We start from the raw sequence: 20,851 nt of genomic DNA on the forward strand, positions 1-20,851 counted from the left end.
AACCTTGGGAAATTAGACAAAGGAGGGGCTATTTTCTCTTCTACTCAGATAAGAAATGAGGTTCAAAGAGAAAAAATGATATTGCCACCAACTAGTAGACCAAAAGGGCCAGCTTGAACTTGTTTAGTTAGGCCAGATCTGTAATGATGAAATAGCATCTTTCTCAAAGTGTTATTAGAAGGATTAAATTAGCTACTACTTGTGCCTGGCTTATGTTAAGTGCTCTTTAATAAAAGTTTGCCATCATCGATCCTACCACACACTGAGAGAAGGCGAAAAAGGCCACAGTCAAAATCATTCATCCCAGTTGGCCAACTGGGAGTCCCAGCAAAGAGCTGCATAAATAAACACATATGGGCTCACAACCCCCACACGACAAAATCACTCTTCAATACTTTTGCAAGTTTATTCCCTCTGGTTCCAGAAAATACAACTCCCAGATTCTCATGAGCACAAGTGTCAATCCTTCCAGAGACCGGGAATCTGGAATGTGATGTTATCCTCACTGTCCAGCCTTACCTCCGCCCTGTCCCTATCTCTGCAGCCAAGCCACTGTTCTCACTGTCCCTGCAGCCTCTGTGGGCACTGGTATCCACCTGCTCAGGACACTCCTGAGGGGAATCCCCATGGGCTTTCTTTAAGAATGACTCAAATGCAAATCAAAACCACAATGAGATACCATCTCACACCAGTTAGAATGGCAATCATTAAAAAGTCAGGAAACAACAGGTGCTGGAGAGGATGTGGAGAAATAGGAACACTTTTACACTGTTGGTGGGACTGTAAACTAGTTCAACCATTGTGGAAGTCAGTGTGGTGATTCCTCAGGGATCTAGAACTAGAAATTCCATTCGACCCAGCCATCCCATTACTGGGTATATACCCAAAGGAGTATAAATCATGCTGCTATAAAGACACATGCACACGTATGTTTATTGCGGCATTATTCACAATAGCAAAGACTTGGAACCAACCCAAATGTCCAACAATGATAGACTGGATTAAGAAAATGTGGCACATATACACCATGAAAAGCTATGCAGCCATAAAAAATGATGAGTACATGTCCTTTGTAGGGACATGGATGAAATTGGAAATCATCATTCTCAGTAAACTATCGCAAGAACAAAAAACCAAACACCGCATATTCTCACTCATAGGTGGGAATTGAACAATGAGAACACGTGGACACAGGAAGGGGAACATCACACTCTGGGGACTGTTGTGGGGTGGGGGGAGGGGGGAGGGATAGCATTGGGAGATATACCTAATGCTAGATGACGAGTTAGTGGGTGCAGCGCACCAGCATGGCACATGTATACATATGTAACTTACTTGCACATTGCGCACATGTACCATAAAACCTAAAGTATAATAATAATAATAATAAATTTAAAAAAAGCCTTAAAAAAAATAAAAAATAAAATAAAAAAATAAAAAAAAGAATGACTCTATTCTGTGTCCTCCCTGTCATTCAATAACCAGCATAAATCTCACCTCCTATAGGAAGTCACTGCTGGCTCCTTGAGCCACATGGCACACTTTCTCCCCTCTGCCCCACAGAGCACCCCATGATTGCATGCTGTATGGCATGTGGGGTTGTGAGTGTGCCTGCCTCCATAAGATCTCAGCACTTCATCGGAACAAGCACAGCATCTAGCACACAGCTGCAAAAATAGCAGGCGCTTTTGGGCTGAGCCCTTGAATGAGAGCAGAAATCTGATGGCCTTCAGAGGGCTTATGGTGTAGAGAAACTCAGCAGATCTGGGTTCAGATCCTGGCTCTTTATAAGCATGCAATTTGCAAAGAGTATCTTATTCCTTCTGAGCCTCAATTTCCTCTCCGTAAAAGAGAGAAGATGTTTCCTTATAGGTTCATTATACTCATATGTAAAGCGAGTAATACCCAACTATCCTGGTTTTCCTGGGATGGAGAGAGTTCTTGGGACATGGGACTTTTCAGTGCTAAAACTGACAGCATCCCGCGCAAACAGGGACAACTGGTCATATTCAAGTAGCATGGCAATGTGCATATGGTAAGCATTCAATAAATGCTATTTCCCCTCTTTTTCAGGTTGTGGAAGTATTGAAAAGGAAAACAATAGCCTTGGAAATTTAGGCATGGCCCAAACTTCTGGGCATCCCTTACTTCATCCTCCTCTTCTCCTTGTGCCTTCTAATTACCAGCCCCTGGTAATGGGGCTGCAATTACCCCAGCCACTCTGGGAGCTCTTAGAGGGACATGAGCTAAACAACACAGCATGATGGGCTGCAGACAATGACCAAGGCCCAAAGACAGAGGCACCAGCCCTCAAGAGACCCCTGGGTGCAGGACCTGCTCCAGGTGCTGGGCCAAGACCGAGGTGGATGGAGTCCCAACCTCCTCAGAGCCTACGCTGCTTTTCCCTGTATCGAGCACTTACACACTAATATTTTGTACTTACATTCTCTCTTCTCTCTGGTCCCCATCCATGCCTGAAATGAATTAGGGCAAAGAAAAAGAACTGAGCATGAAGAGTTTCAAAGAGCCAGCCTTAGAATACAGTTTTGATTCATTGAATAATGAGAAATCGAACCCACTGAGTCCAGGGAAGATGGGAAGCAACAGACCCCCACAGAGCAGGGGAGAGGGGGTGGAAGGGAGATCTGGTTACTCCATGTTCGGTCATCATTGCAAGCTGAGCTAGGAAAACCTTTGTTGTGCATAACTAATGCAGCAAATAATTATGTGTATATATATATACACACACACACACCGTATATAATATATACACACACTATATATATATATACACACACACACATATATATATATATGGTTTAGTCAGCAAACTAACTCTTTAGTAGCTATTAAATTTTACTGAGCTGTTGTTTTTCCCAAGAAATGAAAACATTTTAGGTAATATTCTCCCTTGCTCTTGTTTTAAAACAGCCCTCTCAGGGCCCACCTTGGTGTAAAGAGAAGACAATTAGAAAATGTTACTGCTTTGGGACTATTCCAAATGGGGCTTGGTACACTTTGCCCAGATGAACGAGCTAGTCAAACAGATTTGGGGATAGCTGCCTTAGGGCTGCGACAGGCATCTGCACTGCCTAGGCCGGATAATGTCCTCTCTGGGGAAAAGGGGAAGAGCAGGACAATTTGTTGAACACCTCCTGTGTGTCAGATGCTTCACACATCATCATCTCATTCTGTGTTTATTTAAAGTTTTGGAATTTTGTTCCTTATGAGTTTGTTGCATTTATTTTGATTTTTTAAAAATATTACACTAAAATGTTATCAAACTCCATTACTGAGGAGGTTTTTTGGCACACTTTAGCCCTGGTCCTAATTTAATCCTCACAACAGCCAAGCAAGGGCGATAGTTATGACCCCTGATTCACGAATGAGATGGAAGCCTTGGTTGTATTTTTTGCAAGTAGCAAGGTTGGCCTTAACCCCAGGTACATGCACGCCATTTGGTAAATAGGCTGAAAACTACTTCATAGCAAAGTTAAAAATACTAAGGCAGAGCTCAGTATTCTGCAATTATCAAATGTGGTTGAGCCTAAGGAAGACACTTGCGGTGACCTGAAAAACCTCCCCAACCATTTCCTCTCTGCTACCTGTATTGAAAAATAAAATGCTGAGTACAGTTCCTATGCACTGTGAAGGCTTTGCTATAACGAGGTTGGAAAACTCAGTGAAATATTTGACTGGAATCTCTAAAAACAGCAGTCACTCCTTACTCTTGATTAGATGTCGCTCTACTCATTTCTCAGTAGAGTCTATTTCCTTCAAAGAGACCCTGATCCTTCATAGCCAACCTGTGAAGCCTGAACATCCCTCAAGCCACAGCAAAAAAAAGGCCCGCCCTGCCCGGAAGCACCGAGGAACCTTGGTTCCCACTGCAGAGTCAGCACAGGACAGCCTGTCTGCCGGCCACTCTGAGTGACAAACTCAAGCAACACCAGACAGTTACTTTGGCACAGGTGGCTTCTTCCCTGGCAGGGGGCTGCTCCTTTCATGTCTTTCCGTGGTCGGTGGTAAAGGAGGCTTTTGAATCTTGGGTAGATGCTCCCCGAGAGGCCTGTGGAATTCAGGAAAAGGATGTGTGAGAAACAAACTTTGCCGAGGCAGAGTTCTACAGAATGTCCCATTTACCCTCATGTAGATGCAACAGTCTTACCTTCCCGCTGGAATCAAGGGCTGCAAGACAGGAGGAAAAATGTATGAGTGTCCAAGCACTTTTCAAAGAATAAGGCCAAGATGCGAAACAAACAAACAAAACCGAAAAACAAGTTCACAGCTTACCTTGTCAGAAAATGGTGGTTTCTTTCCTGTAAATGACAGAGAGCAGACAGGCCATGAGTTCAGAACTTCATAAGCATGAGATTTAAAAACACAGTTTGATGAAACTATGAGTCTGAACCCTTTTGTGGGTTGATGGGGTTTAAGCATTAAAGAATCAGAAACTTCAGACTAGGAAGGGTCCCTTAGAGACCACCAAATTTTATAAGCTCAGAGAAATTAAATGGCTTGACCATTTAATTTAAGGTCACACAGCTTTGTGTACATACAAGTAGTATTGTAGATTCTGTGCTTTTTTTAAAAAAAAAATCAACATTTTCTTTTATATAACTGATGATCAAAAGGATTAATGTTTTCTTGGGATTTTATGCCTCTTTAATTGGCCAAAGTATTTCTTCTGCAGCCTACGTTTTATTTTTATATCTGAAATAAACCCACTTGCCACGGAGAAGGTAATTTTTATCCAATTCTGTGAAACACTTGATATTAAATGAAGCACTCCACTTAGTTTCCAAAAAAACTTTTTACTTGGGGAGAGCATTTCAGGAGATTCTCCTGGTATGCTGCAAATCTTTTTTGTCTGCTTGTTTTTTGTTAGTATTTGTTTGCTTGTTTTGCTTTTCTTCTAGAACGGATGATATTCAGGTGCCCTGAAGAAATGCCAGGTGTACTTGATAATTGTGCATCACAAAGTTATTCAAAGCAATTTAATTTGTATTCTATCTACAGTCCCCTAGAAGAAATATGCCCTTTGTCTTCAAGGCGATGAAAGTATTACTAACAAAATTAAACCAGGTCTAGAAGCAAATCCTATATGACCATGAACAAGTTATTTAAGGTTTTTGAGTTCCAATGTTATCATCTCTAAAATGAAGATTATAGATTAAAACTCTATAGGCTTGCCATAAGAATCCGGTGACAATTTGTATGCAGGATCAGGCACTTGATTGTGAAAGCTGATCATACAAATTGGGAATTTTATCACCTCCAAGGAAAACAGAGTCGAGAAGCCAGAGGGAAAAGCACTCAGGACACATAACATTGCTCCAGAAATGTGATTCTATGCGAGCTTGGCTGCTGAAACTGCCTGCTGTAACCTGAAACCAGTTTCCTCTAGTAGTTGCTGAAATAATCTGCTGCAACTGGAAGATTAATTTTGCCCTCTGCCATTGCTCACCAATCAAAACTTGCCAGCCCCCCAGAACTGATGAACTTTCTCAATGAGCGATATGTAACACTTCTCTTTTTTATAAAACCTCCAATCTTCTTTTTGTTCTTCAGACATACTGAAGACCCTGAAGACCAATTGCCCCAAATTGCAATTCTTTCTTCCTAAATAAAACAAATTTAGAGATTTGCCTCTGTGTTTTTATTTTGACTTTGATATGGTCCATGTGTGCTGACAATTGTTAGTTAACTCGCCTTTCTTTCCCTTCCTTCCACACCCAGGCACAGTTAACGCCCTATGGCAAATGGTGATATTATCTGCCTGGAGTTGTGCTTTCACAACATGATTTATTCTTTAAGGACCAAGTACATGCCAGGCCCATGATAAGAATATTGCCTCACTGTGAAGAGCTTACTGGCACTGAGTGTGGTGGCTAATGCCTGTTGGGAGGCCAAGACAGGAGAATCACTTGAGGCCAAGAGTTCAAGATCAGCCTGGTGAACACAGGGAAACCCAGTCTCTACAGAATATTTAAAAATTAGCCAGGCATGGGGGCATGCCCCTGTAACCTCAGCCCCTTGGGAGGCTGGAGAAGAAGGATTGCTTGACCCCAGGAGTTTGAGGCTGTAATGAGCTATGATGGTGTCACTGCACTCCAGCCTAGGCGACAGAGACTCTCACTCAAAAAAAATAAAAATAAAAATAAAAAAATTAAAAGGAGCTTGCTGGTAATGGGGAGAGCTTTGACGGTATAAAAGATGCTTATAAAAGTTTGGTTTGGGGTGGAACCTCTACTTTAGAGGGGCACCCAGGAAACTTAGATGTATATTCTTTGGCCTGAATAAGTATTTTAAAATTTGCCTTTTTTTTGAGACAGAGTCTCGCTCTGTCGCCCAGGCTGGAGTGCAGTGGCACGATCTCGGCTCACTGCAAGCTCCGCCTCCCAGGTTCACGCCATTCTCCTGCCTCAGCCTCCTGAGTAGCTGGGACTGCAGGCGCCCGCCACCATGCCTGGTTAATTTTTTGCATTTTTAGTAGAGACAGGGTTTCACTGTGTTAGCCAGGATGGTCTCTATCTCCTGACGTTGTGATCCGCCCGCCTCAGCCTCCCAAAATGCTGGGATTACAGGCGTGAGCCACCATGCCCAGCAAAATTTGACAATTTTTGCATATTCTCTGAGCATGTTAAAAGTCTCATGTGGAGTGTAAACATTTTAGGAAGACAGTAATCCTTCCAAAACATCACAGGAAAGTGACTAATTCAAGGGTAAAACAGAAATTGTCAGAAAAGTGTGTCTTTTAGAAATGCTTTTAAATATAGAAAAAAAGAATATTTTAAAAGAATAACTTTTGTCTCAGGAGGTGATTGCGAAGGATTTGATGTCAGTGTTCCACTTTTCTGATGTCTTGGCTCATGGTAGTGAGCAGGGTTGGAATCTGAAGTCAAATCTATCTTCATTTCCATGTAATTATACAGCTCTCTACAGCAGACAATTCCAAGCCAAAACAGCCAGCACAGCTTTGCATGACACAGCAGAGCTGTGATGTAGTTCGGGGAAAGAGCAGCGAGCAGCAGCCTCAAATCCAAGAACTGAAAGTCATTTTGCTGACAGACAAAAAGGGATTGAGGCCACAGAAAGCTAAATGCCTTGCTCAGAGCATAGCCAAGAAAGGGGTGGGGGCAGCTGGGATTCTGGGCTCCTTTCCGTTCAGTTGCAGAGTTCCTTCCTCAGACTCATGTAGTTCACAGCAAGTTAAAACCCGGGGTCCTCAACTGCAGCCTGATATGGTGGAAAAGAGCCCCCACTTAGAAGTCAGAAAGATGAGTGTTTGAATTTAGGCAAATTTAGGCAAATTATTCAACTTCTTTTACCTTTAATTTTATCATCTGAGAAGCGAGGTCAAAAATGCACCTCCTTTGTTGAGTTGGTGTGAGGATTAGAGATACTGTAGGTGTATTTGTGGTAGGTAGAGCACTTGCCCCATAGTAGTTGCTCAATAAATGGTAGCTAGGAATTGAATTGAAAATAGCTCCACGTGAAGGTAACTGCAATCCAAGAATATTCTGTGTAAATTGTGAAGAAAAAGCACTGTGGTATACCCAATGTTTGGTCAATTGCATACCTAAAACAAAAACATCCTTGACATTTGAATAGCACCTTAGGGATTTATAAAGCATTTTCTACGTACAGAACATCCACCTTACAGATTAGGAGATTGAGCTCTGAAAAACTAACATCAGTATGGTCCGTGAGCTATTAAGTAGCAGGCAAGGCAGCAGACACCAGCTCCCCCAACTCTTTTGTCTCAATTCAGGTCCTCTCTCTGTACCCTAAAGCCTCTTGTCTGAAGGACAATGGGATTTGTGTACACAGATCATCCACATCACATAGAGAAGCAGCACAGCCCCCAGAAGCTGCAAGCAGGAGCTTTCTAATGAGGCTGATCTGGGTTTAGGTCTCTACTCCCATCACTTGGTAGCTGTGTGATCTTGGGAAGGTACCTCTTTGTGTCTCAGTTTCCTTATCTGTAAAATGAGGATGATTCTACTAGTCTCCACTTCCTAGTATTGTGGCCATAGTTAAATGAGATGGTACATGTGAAACGCATTCAGGAAGCACTTTCTAACAGCTTATCATTATTACTATGCATTAAATGTGAATCATACCCACCTAGTGTGAAGTGTTCTCTATCAAACGGAGCTAATGAACGATCTAGGGGAGGTTTCGTGCTTCTGTCTATTGAAGGAGCAGGGACTGGAAGGGGAAAAGGCTGACATCAATTAAAAGAAGAAAGCAGTCGGCTGGGGGTTGGGTGGGGCTAGGGGAGTGCCTGGTGGGAACAGGGCAAGAGAGAGCAGCCCTTGTACTCACGCTTTGCTGTTTTGTGGTTTCTGCTTCTGCTGGGTTCTTCGTGGTTGGTCTGGGGTGGGGGCAGTGGCTGCATAAAGATCCAAACGTTAGGAAGCACTTTCAACACATCAGCAAGAGCCGGCACTCCCAAAACCTGTCTGGATCTGCTCACTTTTCCTCATCTTCATGTTCTGCCTACAAACATCCATGTCCATTTCTTCCCTGAACTACTGCAGTAGCCTCCTATCTGAGCTCCCTGTTCTAGACTCTGCGACGCAAGCTCTTTTCTGCAGGCAGCAGAGTGAGCATGTCACTTTCCTGCTAAGATTTCCAGTGGCTCCTATCACGTTAGAAACAAAATTAAAACTCGTGAATGTCCTGCAAGGCCCTGCCTGAGCTGGCCCATGTCTGCCCTCTCAACTCTTTCCTATGATCCCTTCTCAGTACTCATGGGGTCCCCACAACAGAATCTTCTTGCAGTTCTTGGAAAAACTCAAGGTCATGTCCTCTTTGGCATCCCTACACTTGTTTCCCTCTGCCTAGAACGTTCTTCTCCCGGCTCTTCCCACAACTGGCTCATTCTGTCCCAGGTCCTTGTCACCTCCCCCTCCATACCATCATGTTATCTGGTCTTCTGTCCCCCGAACCACACATAACTACTCAAATGATCTCTTTCAGACATCTGTCTACCGTCTGATGACTGACTGTCTACGTCTGATGACTGACTGTCTACGTCTGATAACTAGCCCTAGTTGAGTTTTATGAAAGCAGGGACCTTATTTATCTTGTTCACACTTTATCCCCAATGCCTAGAACTCTGCTTGGCACATAGTAGCTGCTCAGTCAATATTTGCTGATTAAATAAGTGAATCCTGCATCTCAAAAGAACGTCTTCAAATCTCAAAAGCAATATACATCTGTAGATAAACTTGTGAAGAGAACACATTCATAACTATCAGGTCCTTAGTATGAGCTTCTCAGGGTCACTCTGGGAACTTATCAGATTCACAAGAGCCTGGCTGTATGCTTAAAGAAGGAGAAAACCGGGTTTGCTACCCGTCTCCTCCGGTCTGAAGGCACCTGTCCTTGGAATTTCAGGTGTCGGCCAGAAGGTGGCGCAAGTCTTTTTGCAGGAGAGAGGAAGGCTCGGTACCCAGGCAACGCTAGTAGGTGCCACGGACTTAATTCGGTTCCCTTTGGGTTTATTTTACAGTTTTCACTTCTCTCAAATAGTGGGAAGTAAATAAAAATCACCAGTATTTTACCCCAAAAAAGAAACAAGTGTGAATGCTTGGGTATGCATTTCCCCAGCCGAGGGAAAAGATTATAATCTTACAAAATTAGAATGAGATAAAGATGTTTATAATTTTATTTTTCTCTCTGGCGGAGGAAATAACTGCAGTGGACACCAAGTACTGTAAAAGAACGGGAGGAGGCCTACCGAGTGATTCCGGCCGGCTGGCGGGGGCGGGAGGGCGGCCATCGGTCTCTGGGGGGGCACAGGAGGCTGCTGGGGGGTTTTCCCAGAGGGGGGCCGGTCTGTGAAAACACAAGGTTATTAAAGTGAAAGGGGAGTGTCGGCCAAGCTCAGGGGTCTCCAGGAACAGATATGCAACTCGGGGCACCGGGGGTGCATGATCCTTGACCCCCAAGCCCACACCAGTGCCCGCAGGAGCCCCAGCCACGGGGGAGACCCAGCCTGGATCTCACCCACCCCACCCTGCCCAATTTTCCTGTCCTAGTTTGTGTCACTCTCCTTATACACAGGCTCAGCTTTCTTTGCATTTCACAGGAATAGGTATTTATCAGAGATTTTGCCAATCAAGAAAGGCCTCTTTGTAATTAGCTCAGCCAGAACTGGAAGGGAGGATTTTCAGACAATTTTGTAAGAAGTAAACATACGCATACCTCTGTATGCAGACACACAAATATACACATGTGCACACATGCATGCACACACACGCATATATATGCACACACTTGCATACATAGAGACACAAGTGCACACAGACGCACACACATGCCAAAAATCTCACAGGCACACCCAGCTGCCTGTGCAGGATGAAGTTAGTTCTCACTGCCATAGGGATCCTGTTCTGTCTGCCCTTCCTTCCCCTCTCCAATGTCCTGGGCTATCTCCTCCCTGACACTTCCTCATTTTGCTCATCTCTACCCATAAAGGGAGGAGCTGGTCACCAACTTCTGTTACCAGACCACAGACTCTTAAGTGGAAGCTAGATTTGCCTTGAACAGAAACTCACATTATCTGGGCAGAAACTCACATTATCCAGATCTCCAGGGAAGTGTCCCTAGGCCAGGTTGACAGGCTGGCAATTTCCTACCCCTTAGACAGGGAAAGGCCAGGACAAGACCATCAAGCAAGAGGGGTGAGTGGGTAGGGCCTCCTTACGCTTTGTGCCCTGGGTGCCTCTCTTGCCTGACTCTAGTCCCAGCCTTGGGGAGGTGCCGCTCTTCCACAGGGAAGAGGGTAGGAGCAAGGCCCAGCCTCATCTAATTCCACCCTGCTCCACCCACACTGGCCATCTCTCAGCTTCTCTAATAGGCCATGCTCCTTTGAGCCTCAGGGCCTTTGCACAGCCTTTTCTACTGCTTCAAATGTTCTTCCCTTACTACATCCATTTCCACTTGGCCAACTTGTATTTATCCTTTAATCTTGGTTTAATATCACAGCTTAAAGATACACCCTCAGGCAAACGCTCCAGCCTCATCTGTGCTTGTCTTCCTGCCTCTGTATCACGGTTTCACTAAGTAACCTCATGGCTCATTTGTTGGAGGTTGCGTCACCCGCCGGACTGTCAGTCCCTTGGCGAGGGCTGTCTTATTCACTCTGTATCTTAATCACTGGCACACACAAGGCACTCAACAACTGACTTATCCATTGCTTCTCCGGACCTCCACCTCCCTGTATATGAAACAGACTTGATGATGGTTGTCCTTATTACACAGATGTTTAAAAACCACCATGAGACATTGAGACAGCATTTTGTGAAAGGGCTTTAAAGTGGAAATGGGTTATACCGCATAAAGGATTAAATGGTATTCGTTGTTTGTGGTACTGACCTTCAATTTTCAGCTTACTCCCTGAAAGTATATTATTTAAGAATAGATTTGTTTATTTTCTGTCAACACCACTACTAGAATGTAAGCCCCAGGAGGCAGGGGCTATGTCTTCTTTCCTGATCATTTCTAAGCACTGAGAATGGGGCCTGGGCTCCCAGCAGATCAACAATGTTTGTTGAATGAATGAAGAGAGAAGTGGGCTAAAAGGATAGATAGACAATAAAAATCATAAACACTGTCTAATATTTTTTAAAGTTATAGTCAAACCCTACTCAATATCTTCATGTTTATTCTAGCATAATAATGCCATGTAACTATAATTTGGTCAAAAGATGGGGAGGAACAGGAAAGTACTCTTGGAGTACCTGAGTAAACTGCAGAATGAGTTGAAACTGCCAAATAGCCTTAGGTGGTAGTTCAATGCTGATATCAGCTACCATAGGCAAGAATTGGTTGCAGTCTTAGTAGTCCTCACAGCAAACCTATGTGGTCTGTACATTTATTATCCTATTTCACAGATGAGGAAATTGAGGCCCAGAGAGGTAGAGTTACTTGTACAAAGCCACATAGCTGTTAAGAAGCCGAGCAGGTATCGAGACCCAGAGCTTTCTGCTACATGGGCAAGCTGGGGCATCAGCCTTCCGTGCAGCAGTGGGGAGCTTGGCTTTGGGCTGCTTGGGCCAGAAAATCTGGAAATGGGCCCTTACCGATGTACATTGAGTTGGAGTTGGGGAAAGGCTTGGCAGGCAGGATGGAGTTCTGCAGAGCTTCCTCATCATTGGAGGGTGGTGGCTCATAATCCGCGTCATCTTCCACAGGTGCCTCTTCCTCCTCATTGGGGGACTCATAGTCTCCATCATCCTCCTCATCCTGGTCATCATTCGGACTTTCATAGTCATCTTCTTCCTGTCCACACAGTGATAGGGACAGTGCAGTTTGTAGAGGCTCTGTGGCCCTCAATGTGCCTGTGCCTACTCTGTCCCTGCCAAGCCTCACAACAGTAGAACCCGGGGCCAGGCAGCCTGAAGATGGTTACTCCCGTTTTATGGATGAGGAATCTGAGGTCAGGGAGCACCGTATCACAGGGGCAGCAAGTCGTGGACTTGAGATCTTGGTGAAGGTCTTCGGACCACCTTTTTACACAACACCTTTTTGCACAACAGAGAGAGAAGAAAGGGGAAGGATGCTGGAATAGAGGGTACCGGAATAGGCTCTGTCTTGAGTAAACACATTTTTTGCTCCAGGCATCACCAAGAGAAAGACTAAAGGCCTGGAGCGTTTGTGATGATACTAGTTAATTGCCATTTCTGTTCAAGTGTGCCTGTGCTCAAAAAATGTCCTCTCATTATAACCTAGTGCAGCGTTGAAGGCCCAGCTAATGGGAAAAACAGAGAAACAAAGCCTGTTAAGTGGAAGGCAGATTAGGTTGTATCTAGGAGGGGACCGTCAGAGGCTGTGCTGTTCTTTTTGCTGAGAGTTGAGTGTATCAACACATCCATTATTCATGAAATCTGACACTGAGTTTGAAGCTGATCTCTTGGAAAGAATCTCTAAATTTTAGATTTTTTATTGTATTTTATTTTTGCTTCTTCCTGGGTCTCAGGGAAAGTAAGCCCGAGGTGCTGGGTGCTTGCCTTTGAAGCAGTCCATGAAGGTGAACGAGCACCAGAATGACTTCCCAAGCAAAGGCGGCACCATCAGCAGCAGTGATGAGCGCTCATCACGGTCATGCCAAAGTCCAGGGGGTGAGTCAATGAGCCCAGACCTCAACACTCAAGGACAGTGTGGGAAAAAGCAATAGGAAGTGGCCACTTTTTGAGGAAAGAAATGTTCCAATGTCCTAGAAATCCTGACAGCTTTGGGTGGCCTCAGGCAGACTGTCTTTACGTTGTTCTGTTGAAAGATTCCTATGTTTATTTTTAACTTGAGGAATATTAAAAACATCAACAATAGAGGGGCAAAGTGAGCATTGGGTGCCGTCCCAACTCCAAAAAAAGACTTTGTCCTGCCTTGTCAGGGTTCTTATAACTTTAGGAGCAGGTGGGCAGAGCCCCAGAAGAGTGCTGCTTCAGATCAAGAGCCTCAGCATGGAGGTCCGCAGGCACGTGGCCTCCCTCTAGCCACTGCTGACTCCTCCCTCACCCTGTCTACCCTAGGCCCGTCATTCCTGACTTTACACCAGCTTTTTACCCCATCAACCTTTCTCAAATGACAGAATTTTCCTCTCTGCTTCTAGAACAATTATTTTCTCCCAATCATTTGGCTCCTAAATTTGTATGCATGGTGTTGTTGCTAATTATATTCTGCCATATGTGTGTTAAAGTAAATTAAAATGGAGACCAGGCCTGAAGAATCCCTGAGCAGACAAAACCAGTTGGGCCTCATCAGTGACCTAAACCTTACTTGATTTGCAGCATAAGCAAAAGTTAACTTGGGCTATTTCTTGTAAATGCCTGTATTAAAGAAAAACAGAACTTAAGCTCAACCAATCAGAAGTAGCCAGCAAACTTATAATTATATAACTCGGAGCTTTCCAGCAAGATAGACTAAATGAGATCGGTTATAACTGTAACCCATCAAATATTTTCTTTTTCTTTTTCTTTTTTTTTTTGAGATGGAGTCTCGCTCTGTCGCCAGGCTGGAGTAGTGCAGTGGTGCAATCTCGACTTACCGCAACCTCCGCCTCCCGGGTTCAAGCGATTCTCCTGCCTCAGCCTCCCAAGTAGCTGGGATTACAGGCACGCACCACCACGCCCAGCTAATTTTTGTATTTTTTAGTAGAGATGGGGTTTCACCATGTTGGCCAGGATGGTCTCGATCTCTTGATCTTCTGATCCACCCACCTCAGCCTCCCAAAGTGTTGGGATTACAAGTGTAAGCCACCGCACGCGGTTCAAATATTTTCTTTGTATTACATCTACATTCACTTTATAAATGCTTGTCCCTCATCCTTCTTCAGCAAAACCTCCTTCTGGTTTGGTGCTGCCTGATTCATGAATCACTGTTTGCTCAAATAAACTCCTTTAAAAAAAAAAAAAATTGCATTGTGCCTCAGTTTACCTTTTTAAAATGGGGTATCCATAGTGTAAAATGCTCATGATTGGGTTCTTTATCTCCATTCATTTCCCTGTATGCCCTTGCAAAGAGCTGGCACATAATGGAGCTGCCAAGCTCTATAGCCACTAGTGAATGGAAGCCTTCAGTTTACAGAGAGGATCGAAGACTAGCCTCAGGCACAGCACAAGAGAGCCTACATGGCAAGGATTCTCTGTGAGTAAGGATTACTCTGTGAGTAAACAGAAATATTTCAGTGGAAACTCTGGGCTATTTTCCCTTTGTACCAAAGAAATCTGTCAAATTCCTTCATTTTCAGGTAGAAAGCATAAACTTAGCTAAAACTTTTTTTTTTTCAAATTAAATGCTTTCTTTTACTAGAATCCCAATAGGACAAGGGACATTTTGTTTCTGCCTTCTGAAGGCACTAGAGGCGGCCTCTTACCAGAAGGACCACGTGACTGAGGGTCTGGTTACCTGGGTCCTAGGTCTGCCTCTAACTAGCTTTGTGTTCTACACACGTCATGTTCTGCTCTCCTGTGGACTCAGTTGCCTCATCTGTAAAATGAACAGATTGGGCTACGGTCCATAATAGAGTTCTTAGCCTGAGACTGCTTCATGGGTGGTGACTGTGTATACAGCTTCCTGGGGAGGGGTTGTACAATCCATCAGACTCTCAGAGGGGGAACTGTGACCTTTCAATGTAAAAACCAACTGGATCGCACCCTCTTTGAGGTCTTTTCAGGGCTAACAGTCGGTTCTGAAGTTCTTTTCCCTCCGTGTCACCGATGGGGACTTAAGTCCCTAAGAAAAGCTACTTGAGAGTAGATTTCTAGGAGTGTCCATTTTTGGAGATGGGGGTGGTAACAGTGGGTGAAGTGCAGTCAGCAAAGTACAGCCTAGGGCCACGTGCAGCCCACCCTCTCTGTCTGTAAATGAAGGTTTATGGGCGCAAAGCCAAGCCTATTTGTTTGCTCATTGTCTGTGGCTGCTTTTGTGCTCCAGTAGCAGAGTTGAGTAGCTGAGACAGAGACTGCATGGCTCCCAAAGCCAAAACTTTTTCCTGTCTGGCCCTATGCAGAGCACCTTTTCTGGGCCCTGGGTGGGTGTGCTGGCATCATGTTAGAGCCCCGCTCCACTTGGCTCCGTCCTGGCTCCTTATCACAAAGCTGCCCTGGATACTGCTGTAAAGTTGCAAGAACAGCCCACACCATACTCACAAAGGACGACCAGCCCCCATTGTCCTCTTCGTGGCTTTCTGTGGAAGGAGATGACACCACTATCAGCACTGAAGAAAGCCACCACTTGAAGGAAAGTCAAAGCAGCTTCCCCATCCGATGCCTTCCCTCACCAATGCTCCTTCCCGACTTCCACCTACCTCCCACACCCCTGCAGGTTTAGCCACTTACTGTCAGCTCCAGCGACCCTGCCCGAGGTGCTCATTCTACCAGAGAACCAGGGGGTGGCGATGGTTCTCAACCTTTCTCATGTGTAACAGTGACTTAGGAAGTGCTTTAAGACCTGTAGATACCTGGGGGCCTATGCCTACAGCTTCTGACTCAGCGGGACAGGCCGGGCCCCAGGAATCTGCATTGCAACACTATGTGCAATTGAACAGTTGAAAAGCTGCTTTACTGTAATCCCAGCACTTTGGGAGGCTGAGGCAGGCGGATCACGAGGTCAGAAGATTGAGATCATCCTGGCTAACATGGTGAAACCCCGTCTCTACTAAAAATACAAAAAAATTAGCTGGGTGTGGTGGCGGGTGCCTGTAGTCCCAGCTACTCGGGAGGCTGAGGCAGGAGAATGGCGTGAACCCGGGAGGCAGAGCTTGCAGTGAGCCGAGATCGTGCCACTGCACTCCAGCCTGGGCGACAGAGCGAGACTCTGTCTCAAAAAAAAAAAAATGAAAGAAAGAAAAAGAAAAAAAAAGGTGCTTTAAAGACTCAGATGCAGGGGGACTAGCTAAGCTCAGGTGCTCACTCAGAGGCGGGGTCCCTCTGTTTTCCTCTACAGAGCTCCCAGAGCTCCTCAGTGTGTCTCTGAAGATGGTCCCAGCAGAACAGGGGCCATAAGCCAGGTGGCCTGTAGAGCAACATCTCCTCCCCTCCATCTAGACCCAAACCCTTTTCTGGGTAAGAACTGGCTGACAGACAAGTCAGTAAGGTCACCTGAATGAACTCAAGGAGCCCCGGGAACCAGAAAGACAAGAAAACTGAAATACCTATCACCTCCTAAAGCAATCACCTCTGAGCCCTGACAGCTTTACCTGTCTCTTCAGGAAACCGCGGGACTTGGGGTCTGCAAAGGCAAATAGCACTGCATTAATGTTCTTATTGATTTAAGGGGATCTCCCTCTTTCCTCAACCTGGTCCAGCGAGAGGGAGCCCCCAGTGGAGGGCATGTCTCACTGCTCAAGAGAGGTTTGTGTCCTTGCTGCTCAGCAACTGGGGCTGGGATACCCTGAAAATTCTGGAAATCACCAAGCCACATCAGTGGCATGACTGGAAGCTCATGACTGTCTGATGCTCTAGAGGAAGTTCCCCTGATGTCCCAGACCCAGGGACAGGACGCAGGGCAGGGGAGGGAACCCCTTCCCCTCCTTGGACACCATCTTCCAGACCCCTGGGATTCAGGGGACAAATGCAGATCAAAAAGTAGGGCAAAAACAGTTCTGTGCCTCCCTTTTAAGGTTCAACTTGGGACTGAAAAAACTTGCGTTTCCTTACACCAGCCCCACTCACTTGCGTGTGAAGATGCTCCTCCTCTCTTCGTTCTTGTTGATTTCTTGACTTAACTTACTGAGAATCCTGCAAGATAGACAGATGAAGAGACAAAACCATCTCTCAGTCTCAACCTTCCCCCTGACCCTTGATGTCCCCTGGTCTATAGAAACTTGGGGCACCAGGGCCAACTTTGGCCAGCCACCTCTTTGTCACCTCTGCAGGAACCCTCTGCTCTTCACTTCCTCCCAGAATTTGCCATCTTATTCCCCAGGCCAGACCTTCCTCCTGCCCAGGAAGCCCTCTCTCCTCCTTGCTGATCCGTGTCTGGCTGAGCCTTCCAAGTCCAGCTCAGAGCTCCCCCTTAAAGACTTGTCAGCTCACACCTGGCTTTCCCTACAAAAATCAGGAGCCTTAGGATCTGGATACGATAGCTGTGTATTTTCTTGTCTTACTATTCCTGGGGCTGAGGTCCCCTGGCTTTTGCATGACCTGGCGGTGCTGTCTTGTTCCTAAGAATCTTCAGACCATCATCTAGACCCACAGGAATCAGCTGCTCCTTGGAGATTTCTTATCACAACCTCTAGTGGGCTGTTCTGCGGCCTGCCTTCTCCTTCCGTCTTCCCCTCCTGGACTCCCACTCAGTGATGCCGATTCTTATAAAAGCTTGGGGAGGTATTCTCTATAAAGGCAGGGGTTGCAGAATGAGAGACTCCCTGAATCACTCATGCCTTTGAGGACAGCTTTGACGAAGACACTTGAAGATACTCTTAGTCCCTGGGTTCCTTCATGTCACAACTAGCAAATCCCCAAATCCCAGGATGGAGCTGGGGGAGCTGGGGCAGGAGGGCTTTGCCGACAGAACCATATCTCCAGTATGGCCTAGCAACAAGCATCCATTCCAGTCTCTCAAACATCCAGAACTCGAGACTCCAGCCCCACTTAGTACCCACTGATGAGACCAATGAGACCCTTAGTAGTCAACAGGCTTAGTGTTTCCTCGAGATTTGGGACAACTGGAAGGAACCTCAGATTATCTGTCCAATTACATTTTACAGAGGAGATGGCAGAGGCCCAGACAAAGAAGGGACTAGCAGATCATGAAGTCAAGAAATCAAGACCGTCCTGGCCAACATGGTGAAACCCCGTCTCTAATAAAAATACAAAAAAAAGCTGGGCATGGTGGTGCGTGCCTGTGGTCCCAGCTACTTGGGAGACTGAGGCAGGAGAATCACTTGAACCCGGGAGATGGAGGTTGCAGTGAGCCGAGATCACACCACTGCACTCCAGCCTGGCGACAGAGCGAGACTCCATCTTAAAAAAAAAAAAAAAAAAAAAAAGGGGGAGTAGCTTGAAGCCACATAGTAGTTAGTGGTAAAGGCCACCCCTCTTCCCACAACTCACACCAACACCACAAGGTAGCCTTTCTAATTTCCAAGCCAGTGCCCTTTCAACGCACACACCCCTGTGTCAGTTCCCTTTCAGCTGCAAGCTCTCTGGAGGCAGACACTGTTGAGTCCCTGGCCTGCCTATGAGAACGGCTCATGATCTCTATTTCTTCTGCTTAATGACCATCTCAAAGTAACAGGTTTAGCCTAAAACAAACTTGCTAAGTTAGCAAAGGAAGTCCTTATCAGCCACCATTTCTCGATTCCTCCATCACCTCCCCTGCCCCTCAACTCCCCCATTTCTCCCAAGATGTGGGCTCCAGGCTGGGTGCGGTGGCTCACACCTATAATCCTAGCACTTTGGGAGGCTGAGGTGAGCGGATCACTGAGGTCAGGAGTTCAAGACCAGCCTGGCCAACATGGTAAAACCCCGTCTCTACTAAAAATACAAAAATTAGTCAGGCATGGTGCATGCCTGTAATCCCAGCTACTCAGGAGGCTGAGGCAGGAGAACTGCTTGAACCTGGGAGTCAGAGGTTGCAGTGAGCTGAGATCACGCCACTGCACTCCAGCCTGGGGACAGGAGCAAAACTTGGTCTCAAAAAAAAAAAAAAAAAGAAAAGAAATGGTATCCAAATCTCCTACCTCATTAGAGCAATAGGATAAACAAATTTTGATAAACACACTGGTACTTAAGAGGAAAGAGAAGGAGAAAGGGAAGGGAAAGGTTTACTCTCTGTAATAATATTGTTGACAACTCCAGGCTTTTGTGACTGCGCAGAGAGAGAGAGGCTTTAAGAGCAGCAGTGAGGGCTTCCTAGTTGCCTCCTGACCATGCTGTCAGAATGCTTGTGACATGGTTCTTTTTGGTTCCCTTAAGTGATTGTTTCAAGAAGACGATGGGCATGTGGGATAAAAGGACTCCTACAGAGCGGGCAAGGGAGCCCCATTAGTGTCCTGTGTCCTGGCTGTGTCAGGTGGTGCTGGCTGCAGCAACCACTCCCATTCTGTCACCTGTTTATTCAACAGTGTGCACTGAGGGCCTTCTAAGTGCTGGGAACTTAGAAGCACTCAAGGTGCATCAATGAACAAAACAGACAAAGATCCCTGCTAGTGGAAAGGAAACTTTTTAAGGAGGTGAAATGTGTTGCATATGCACTACGTGCATGCAGAGTTGGGGGCTGGGGAGGGGGGTGGGAGTGCAGGGGTGGGGTGCGGTTACCATTTAAAATGATCGGGCCTCACTGAAGAGGTGACATTTCAGTAATGACTTGAGCGAAGTGGGACTGAGGCTCACCTCAACGCCCTCCTCCTACAGAGCTTGACAGGGCTCTGACCAGCTCACAAGGCTGCTTTGGATCTTGAAAGAACCTCCTGCTCTCTGCGGTGTTGCCTCTCACCAGTATCTCTAACAGCCAGGCTGGAGGCTGCTGGGGCTCGAATTGGGTGAGGAAGGAAATGCCAAACCGCAGGCCTCAGCAGAGGAGCAGCAAAGAGCTGAGTGGGGGCAGAACAGGTCCTGGCAGTCGGCTTGCAGGAAAGTGTGGGCTCCCAGGGTCCTCCTGCTTTAATGGGCTACAGAAAGCACCTTCCAAGCCTGTGGGACCACTGCCAGGGTCTGGTGGACGGTGCAACAGTGATGGTGGGCATAGCAGGGAGGTGGTTGTTGTGGCTATTGCTAGGTGCAAACCTTCAAATTACACCCTACCCCCAGAGGACCAAGTGACAGTGAGTGGAGGGAGGTGACTCATTCTCCCTTCACCCCATAAACCCCAGGCCTCGCTCAGGACCAGAGCAAGAAGTGATGGGGGCTGGGCAGCCATAGACAGTAGTCCTCTCTGCTTGCCTTTGTTTAAGGAACTAGCTGGCCCTGGAAATGGGCTGAACCTCCCCCCAGGAAGCCAGCCCATTGTAGGAAGGCTGCATTCTACAATGACCTGGGTTCCAGCCCAGCTGCATCCCTAACTTACAGCATGGTGGGGGCCAGTCTTCATCTTCTCAGTCTAAGGTCTCTCCTGATAATGTACAAGGTACAGGGCCTGCAGGCACAGACAGTCTAACTGCAATGTCTGGCCCCAAGGGTAGCGCCCACTGTGTGATCTCAGACAAGGCAGCTGCCCTCACCTGGCCCCAGATTCCTTATCAGCACAATACAGGGGTTAAACCTGATTAGGGAATCCCTGATGGGCCTGATCATCATGATTACTTAGCTGTACCTGTTGCAAACACTGATCACCAGGCCCAGCCTAGACCTACCTGAACAGACTCTCCAAGGAGAAGCCTGAGGCTCAGTGA

At 46.1% G+C, this 20,851-nt stretch overlaps 1 protein-coding gene across 1 annotated transcript in view; it reads right to left on the reverse strand.

Annotated features, from left to right (window-relative positions):
- The window catches only part of LCP2 (lymphocyte cytosolic protein 2), a 50,194-nt gene that overhangs the window by 11,364 nt on the left and 17,979 nt on the right, over positions 1 to 20,851 (reverse strand). The window contains exons 4-14 of the mRNA XM_054488437.2: positions 17,190 to 17,255; positions 16,715 to 16,746; positions 15,666 to 15,703; positions 12,099 to 12,297; positions 9,752 to 9,849; positions 8,332 to 8,398; positions 8,131 to 8,214; positions 4,294 to 4,319; positions 4,169 to 4,188; positions 3,962 to 4,069; positions 2,444 to 2,474 (exon numbers count right to left, since the gene is read on the reverse strand). Coding sequence (XP_054344412.1) covers positions 2,444 to 2,474; positions 3,962 to 4,069; positions 4,169 to 4,188; positions 4,294 to 4,319; positions 8,131 to 8,214; positions 8,332 to 8,398; positions 9,752 to 9,849; positions 12,099 to 12,297; positions 15,666 to 15,703; positions 16,715 to 16,746; positions 17,190 to 17,255 — 769 coding nt within the window. The remainder of the gene's footprint in view (positions 1 to 2,443; positions 2,475 to 3,961; positions 4,070 to 4,168; positions 4,189 to 4,293; positions 4,320 to 8,130; positions 8,215 to 8,331; positions 8,399 to 9,751; positions 9,850 to 12,098; positions 12,298 to 15,665; positions 15,704 to 16,714; positions 16,747 to 17,189; positions 17,256 to 20,851) is intronic.

The sequence above is a fragment of the Pongo pygmaeus genome, chromosome 4 (assembly GCF_028885625.2).
Source record: "Pongo pygmaeus isolate AG05252 chromosome 4, NHGRI_mPonPyg2-v2.0_pri, whole genome shotgun sequence".
Lineage (NCBI taxonomy): Eukaryota > Metazoa > Chordata > Mammalia > Primates > Hominidae > Pongo > Pongo pygmaeus.